The 7,630-nt window shown below is 35.8% G+C and overlaps 1 protein-coding gene across 1 annotated transcript; it reads right to left on the bottom strand.

Annotated features, from left to right (window-relative positions):
• Positions 1-152: 152 nt before the first annotated feature.
• Positions 153-7,303, bottom strand: LOC118030802 (histone deacetylase 2). Its single transcript, XM_035035077.2, has 13 exons — positions 6,943-7,303; positions 6,814-6,869; positions 5,657-5,774; positions 5,235-5,297; positions 4,734-4,802; positions 3,244-3,410; positions 3,058-3,122; positions 2,918-2,964; positions 2,689-2,733; positions 2,556-2,606; positions 1,819-1,905; positions 1,322-1,409; positions 153-497 (listed from the first exon to the last, which is right to left on the bottom strand). Exons 1-13 carry the CDS (start codon positions 7,180-7,182, stop codon positions 418-420), a joined length of 1,176 nt encoding a protein of 391 aa, XP_034890968.1. The 5' UTR covers positions 7,183-7,303; the 3' UTR covers positions 153-417.
• Positions 7,304-7,630: the final 327 nt, after the last annotated feature.

Below are 7,630 nucleotides of genomic sequence, written 5' to 3'. Positions count from 1 at the left end.
CCTTTGATCTCCATCATTTTCAGCTAAAAAAAAATCTAAGTTTCTGCAAAAACACTTTACGACGGCAAAAACAAAATAGCCACAATCAAGAGAGCTTCCAGGCCCGCGGTAGGATTCTGGCAGATCAGTTCAGGTTTCCCTGCACAGAGAGCTTTGATAAAGGCAGTCAAAATTTAATACGGTAGCTGAAAATTTACTACGTTCACATTAAATGGCATGGGCAGCATTTTTAGCTTTACAGCCCGTATATAAGCACTAAATTGCTCCCAGTGAATGTCCTACATATTTTCTTTTTTCTTCATTTCATATATTTACAACCTTCTGCATAAAGAGGTAAGCTGTCACGGTCTCATCTCAAACAAGGACCAAAAACCTGAAGGGCATGCCACAGACTGGTATTAATTACCCTCACTGAGTCTAGAAATTTATTAAGGTCTGTTTTGAGAGGTTCGCTATCGAATCTGCTATAACTCTGGCACTGGACTTCATGTAACCACCTGAAACAAGAACAAGTTACATTATTAAAAAAAAGTATGTAGCTAGACAGATTTATCCAAGATGAATTCTCACGATGTAACCAATCAAACAATTCATATCCTATATGGTTAAGCTCAGATTGTCTAATTATCATGCATGCTTGTCTAATTATCATGCATGCGCAACCTGGCCTAGATAGTCAAAGACACTCGAGGATGAAAAATAAAGGTTGCAACCCCAACCACACATCAACCCAGACCAGTTGGGGTCAGCTATATGGATCTTTTTGCGCCATTACATGCGATGTATTTCAATCTTTTCTGTGTCAGTTTCTGAGAGAAGCAATACAAGGGGAAGACAACATACTATTTCTCTTCAGAGAAGCAAAAGCAAACTACTTTTAAGTCTCGAGATGAAATGAATCAAGGTAAGCATGGAAAAACCCTAGGGAATTGCTGGTTCAGATACTATACGCATGGACAAAATACTTGACAATTTGGAGAAACCCAAGCATCGTGTTCACACCTCTGCATAATTTCAGGCTTCATCCATTCGAAAATGGAACCAACGCAAGATGTAATTTCCTAAACAGTTTCTAGCAACCTAATGCAGTTTGCAGTTTGGTCGACGACCATGATTACCAAGAGAAGCTGGATTGGATACAGCTTAGCAATGGGATCATAAAATTCTGTGATGTGTCTTGGTATACGAGGAGATGTAACTGAAGGGTCTCTCTCAACCAACCAGGCCATGAAATTTTAAAACACACACAGGTATGCTAGCACAAACCCATGCATAGGCAAGTTTGACTGTTACAAGCTAAGCATAAATTTGAAAACTGAACCTGATGTCAACATGACAAGAGAGGTATTCTTTTCACGAGCAAACCTGAAAACTTTTTCATCTCTGCTAGTTATTCCATCGGGGCTAATCTGCACCAAGCATAGTATATTACATGGGTTCTTATATGGTTACAACAGCACATCAATTTCAAGTAGCACATACATTATCTCCTTTAGTTAATCAATAACAGCTCAAGAGAAAATAGGCCACCTAAATTCTATTAATTTTTTCTTAGATTCTATGGATACATCCTCGACAGTTTCAAATCCAATTCATTCAATGACATCAGACTGGCATGATGAAAGTTATATAATAAACTGGAGATTATCATGTTGGTGGGATGATTAAAGCTCAGCTTATTATACAATTCCTCTGGCATAACAGCCAAAAAAGCCCAATGACAATGCAAGATATCATAAGTTCTGCACATTCAGGTGCTATTACAGATTAAACACTTGCAATATTTTTCTGCACAAATAGATCCAAGGATTGTGATACCTTTAGCCTCCCTAATGGGTCTCCATCTAGGATATCGGTGCCGGCATTGAAGACCACCAACTCAGGATCAAACATTTTACCAGCAACCTAACATTCACACCTTGTAATAATTAGTGTCGCATAAACATAATCTATAAGAATAGATTTGGCATAACAAATACATCAGATCCAGGAATTTCAACGCATAAAGTAATAAAAGATCTAGAAAAACCTGTCAAGTGAAGTGATAACTGAAAGAGTGGCATAAAGTCAACACCAGCAGCTTTAGGTTACAAAGAACTATAAAGGCATTACCAAAATCTATATTGAGATACTGTGCCGATGCACTAACTGAAAGAATGGCATAAAGTCAACACCAGCAGCTTTAGGTTACAAAGAACTATAAAGGCATTACCAAAATCTATATTGACATATTGTGCCGATGCACCAAACTCGACTAAGCTGAAGGAAGAGTTATAGGTAGTTCACAAGTATCAAGACTATGGAAAATTGTTCAGCAAATTACAGGTAGGCACATAGCAAAAAAAGGATGAAACTGAAACTGGCAAAAGATTAAATCAAGGAACCCAGTGAATGCTATAAGATGGATGACGTTTCGGAATAAAGAAGCCAGCACATAGAATACAAAAAAGACTATCATGGACTCAGACTGAAAGCTCATGCTCTATTGAGTTGATATAATTGAACAAAAATAGAGAGGCAGTGAAAACAATTTTAAAGGAGGCCTGAATGTTTACCGCGAGTGCCTCATCAAGTTTCATCAAGTACTCATCTGTTGTGGTACCACTCTGTCCACAGGGGAAAAGGAATAAATTGTATTCTGGTGCGTAGTTCAACAACCAAAATCCAACTTCATCAAAAATTACGTACCACTACTTCAACCTTCTGATCAATGTATCTCCTAGCTTCATGATCCTATCAGAGAAATACCCACAGACTAAGAATTAAAACTAAAATAACCATAATAAACAAATTATCTTTTTACCTGATAGCAACTTGATCGTTAAAACAGATGAAATCCACAAATTAACTACAGAGAGTGGTATATGTATGAAATATATCGAGAGAAAATGGACAACTTTGAATTTATGCAACTTACAAAAGGATATATTTCAGGGTTGTACATATCCAGAATATGAACTCGTCCTGTCAGAAAGAAACAAAATTTCAAAACTATTTAGTCAAATACAATATGAATGGACTAAAACATCGCGAGGGGAGAAGAACAGATAAACATACTGTCATTGGAAAAATCCCGTTCATGGCCATTTCCTTGGTGTGCATCAAGGTCAATTATCATCACCCTGCAAAATTTTGCAAACAGTGAGGATAGAAGCATGTTCATAAAGGATGGTTGTCAACTGACACTATAGCAGCATGAACAAAAAAGAGTAGCATCTGCTTCATCTGAGCAGCAGCCATTACTTTGATATATCAAGCCGGTTGAAGGCATAGTGAATGCAAAGAGAAATGTCTGCATAAGCACAAAATCCACCTCCTCTTTCACTACAGCAGTGATGGAAACCTCCTCCAACATTGATGGCCCACCCTCGCTCTTTTGCAAGTTTCGCTGCCAGAACAGTTCCCCCTACCTATGATAGGGTATGATCAGTGTAGACACCTCGCTATGTACAGAAATTTGAAACCTTGCAATTCTTCTTGTTGTGATGACATGGACTTCAACCAAATCTATTTAATGAATCTAATTTGCTAAAAGTGATTAAAAATTTGCTAAATTTAAGGTCTTTTTCTTTGCTAAACCTACTGCAATGGTCAAATCTGTGAAGATAGTTGAACTTCATCAACTTAATCAACATTTGGTCAGACAGAAACATTGTGATTCAATTTGGTGAAATATGGTTTGACCACAGAATCAAAGCAAGAAATGGAGAAGTGTGGCCAAATTGAGTTGCAGTTATAATACCATCTACAATATCATCTCCACTAACTCGAGCAAATTCTACAAAGACATTGAAGAAAAGATCAAGAATAATCTAGCTATACAACCACAAAAAGAGATTTTTGTTCAGTACAGAACTGAATGTAGAATTCCTGACTATATAGCTGACCCGACTAACTTGGAAATGCAGTTCGATTCAGTTGGTCAAACATGGTAAAAATAGTAAGTTAAACGCTGTTTATTTGCATGGTGCTGAACTAGGATTGGTGAATTTTTATTTTTTTTTTGCACTCATTGAATTGCAGACTTTGCATAAGCAGCAAAAAGACCATCTATGTTTGGAACAACAGGATTGGTCCCCTGGTCTATGCTCAATTAGCGAGAGCAACATGGAAACCTTTGTCTTATACGAAGATAAAAATGATACACCAGCCATGCAAATTTAGTTGCAATAGATAACACCTGTTCTAGATAGATTAATCCACCTTGCATAAAACACTTTGAGCCTAAGCGATCTTATGCATACTTTTCTCATTTCTCATAGCATTTACAAAGAAATCCCAAAAGTTGGGAAAAACGCCCTTCTTGTAGCCATAAAAAGAAAAAGGATATCTGCTGGCAACACATTGCAGTAATGACATTATATTGTTGAGATAATATCATATCTTCATTTTGTTTGGATGTGCTGACACTATTTTACATGTATGGGATGATTCCTACCAAAGAAAATTATACTGTGACATAAAATATTCATTAATTGTGCATTTTTTATCAATGTTAATTCATTGGCTGAAATGTCAAATTTAGAGAGTACCTATAAAATCCTTCGGGGTTTATATCATATTTAGCTAAGTATTACAAAGTTGAGCAAATTAGCTGGATTGGGCAAATTTATTTCATGGTTATCACAATAACAAGAACTGAAAAGATTATCTAAAATCGCCTTAAAGAAACATGGAGTCTAAAGTTTATCCTTACAAAGTAAAAATAGAGGTCAAATACAAACTATACATACCTGCTTGCGAAATGGGTAAAGAACTTTTTGCTGCACGAGACAATTGGGAAGGAGTGCGACTGGGGGAACCTGTATTTTAGATCAAATACTGTCGTTTTGAGATCATCACTAATTCAAAGTGATCTGTTATCAATGAAGTTTAAAAAAAATAGCTTAGATAGGTTTTGTTTAAAAAGCAGTTTGCAAATTAGCTGGATTGGACAAATTTAGTCCATGTTTATCACAAGAAGAAGAACTGAAAAGATTATCTAAACTCACCCTAAAGAAACATTGAGTCTAAAGTTTATTAACTGGGAAATAGTGTGACAGGGGACCTGTGTTATAGATCATATACTATCATCTTGAGATCATCACTAATTCAAAGTGATCTATTATCAACAAAGTTTAAAATATTGCCTAGGTTTTTTTGGCAAAGCAATTAGCATCCAATATAAAATTTACTACAATTTCAAGAAAGCAATCAAAAAGAAATTGGCAGTAAAAGGAGAAAATATACATCACCTCGATTATCATGGCAACATTTGCACTGCTCTTTAGACTGCTCAAATATGACTCCGTGTGAACCTGTTAAAGAAAACCAATTAGTACAATATATAAATCCGGTCCATAAGCACTCATCTCACATCAATAAGCCAACTGTAAGGTAGTAAAATTATTTATCCAAAACTCTCATCCTTGCCAGGCAATTTAAATTGTTCACCAAACTCACACAATTTCTAAGGTAAAAATCAGAAATTAACAACACTCCAATTAAAAGTCTGGAGCAAGGTAAATGCAAATCAACACTGAGTTGCATAGATTGAACAGAAGGTTCTTAGTCTCTTTGATGATTTTTCTCCCAGGCATCATATGTTCCCTTAAAAGCATTCAATACAAACAGGAATAAAAGGAGGTGAAAGTTTTCAAAAAGATATAGAAAGTACCACAAGGAGATCATCTTTTGACGCTTCTAAAGGTTCAATGATACTATTTTTGTCTAGAACACCATCCACGATGAGGAATCGACATATGCGGCCCCATTTAGAAGAATCAAAGGGGTGCCTACATCAGTTACAATTTGAGAAATGGGCTAGTGAGCATTAAGACTGAACTCAAAGACCAAAAAGTCAAAGCCAACAAAAATATGCAAAAGTTTCATTTTTGTAATTCCAAGTTATAGGTATGACTTATAGATGATTATACCAATAGCAAGTCAGAACTAAGCCATGCGACTTCCCATAACAGCAGATAAATTCAAAAGCAGAAGCAACAATATAAATTTTTCATCTCTTTAAGCTTTTTCTAGATCTGTAATTTTATCTCAAACATCCAATAACAACACAAAAATAAAGTACCAGAAATGTCACAGTGAAAGACCATGAAATTGTTAGAATTACAGTGTCCACCAATTTATCGATTTCCCAACCATTCCAAACATCATAAAGCTTGTTGCCTTTAGGCAATAGGTAACATATTAGTAACCATGATCATTGACCCAAATGCACTCCACAAACATTGCACGATTTTTAATCTATAGTTTAACTTATAATCATGATTTATTGAAAAAGACACCAGTGAAGAGCAAAAACTATGCTTTGAACTTTCCAGGGCAGCATATAGATACTAACCATCGTAATTAAAAGTTAAAATCCTTTAAAGGTTTAGCACATTGCAGTGCCAGGAAAGCAAGTACCATTTCATCAAGTTAGAAAACAGATCCGATTGCTATGCCAAAGAAAAGGCATGACTAGGTTACATATCTGCTATGTATTCAATACGTTCTTCCGCAGAAGTTCAATACTCTATAAAGTTTTTCAGTGAAAAAACATCAAATGGTTATTATTATAAGGAAGCACAAATTACAATCAAATTTCAAAAACAATTCTAAAATATGATCAGCTGCTATTAGCACATAATAAATTGCTCTATATTTAATCTAAACCGCAGAAATTAAGAATTAATCATACTGTTAAATCTCAAAAAAAGGAAAGGAAAGTAAAAATCAATACCATGACAAAGGTATCATCAACCAAGAAAGCAGCAAATTAATTACAGCTATACAAACAAATACAAACAATAAACTTCTAATAAATTATCTTACAGCTTTTCCATGCCAAGAAACGAAATATCATAAGCCGTCGAGTAAATTAGCGGTACCTGCTTGATCAAACATAAAAACTCTCAATAATGAAATTAAATTGCTAATTACTTTATTTCTTAGAAAACAAACCTTAGAGAGAGGCACGTCAAAATAGAGCTTGCTAGAGAGAATACGATTTCGGCGGAGAGTAGAGGCATCAGCTGTATTGTTACTCGTTGAAGATGAAGAAGATGACATTGTTAGAGAGCGAATGCAGCAGTAGAGAGAATGTGATGCTTTGATAGCGGCGATTGTGAGGAAGAAATATAGCGTTGATTTGCCGAGATTCCGAGTTGACTCAGTGATTACTGGTGTGACTCGTAACGTCATCAAGATTTTTCAAATGAAAGAAAAAAAATCGGTGTTAGCGTGGTAACTGTAGAAGAAAGGAGAAGTGAAAGAGGAACGGTCTTTCACGCGCTAAGAGAGTTCGCGGTTGGGTTTACCGATCAGGCGATGGAAACTTTTGACTGTTTTACACGTGCTTAATATGGTAATGTTGTGTTTGTTATGAGTTCTAGTGGTGGGCTGCCGTGCTAATGGACCCAGTTGTATGTACATGGCCCTGGCCTGGGTATATGTTTTAATTAAAATAGCTTAATTATTAAACTCATCCGGCATATCGGGTAGATCCGGAACGTAGACTGGGATAGGTCGATAGGCTTAAAAAAAAAAGACCACGTGAGTTAAACTAGACTAACTTAAGTAATTTGGCATCAACTTCTCATCCGGTCAAAATTTAATTTAATTTTTTTAAGAAAAATTGAACGATGATGTT

Source organism: Populus alba, chromosome 6 (assembly GCF_005239225.2).
Source record: "Populus alba chromosome 6, ASM523922v2, whole genome shotgun sequence".
NCBI lineage: Eukaryota > Viridiplantae > Streptophyta > Magnoliopsida > Malpighiales > Salicaceae > Populus > Populus alba.
This window is presented reverse-complemented; position numbering and strand designations above follow the sequence as displayed.

What these genes read in the sequence shown, in the direction of transcription:
- LOC118030802 (XM_035035077.2), bottom strand. Translation starts at nt 7,182, where the DNA reads ATGACGTTACGAGTCACACCAGTAATCACTGAGTCAACTCGGAATCTC. An exon ending in TTTCTTGGCATGGAAAAGCT is followed by an intron (nt 5,775 to 6,813) that starts GTAAGATAATTT and finishes TAACTGATGTAG; the next exon opens with GCACCCCTTTGATTCTTCTA. An exon ending in CAAAAGATGATCTCCTTGTG is followed by an intron (nt 5,298 to 5,656) that starts GTACTTTCTATA and finishes TTTCTTTAACAG; the next exon opens with GTTCACACGGAGTCATATTT.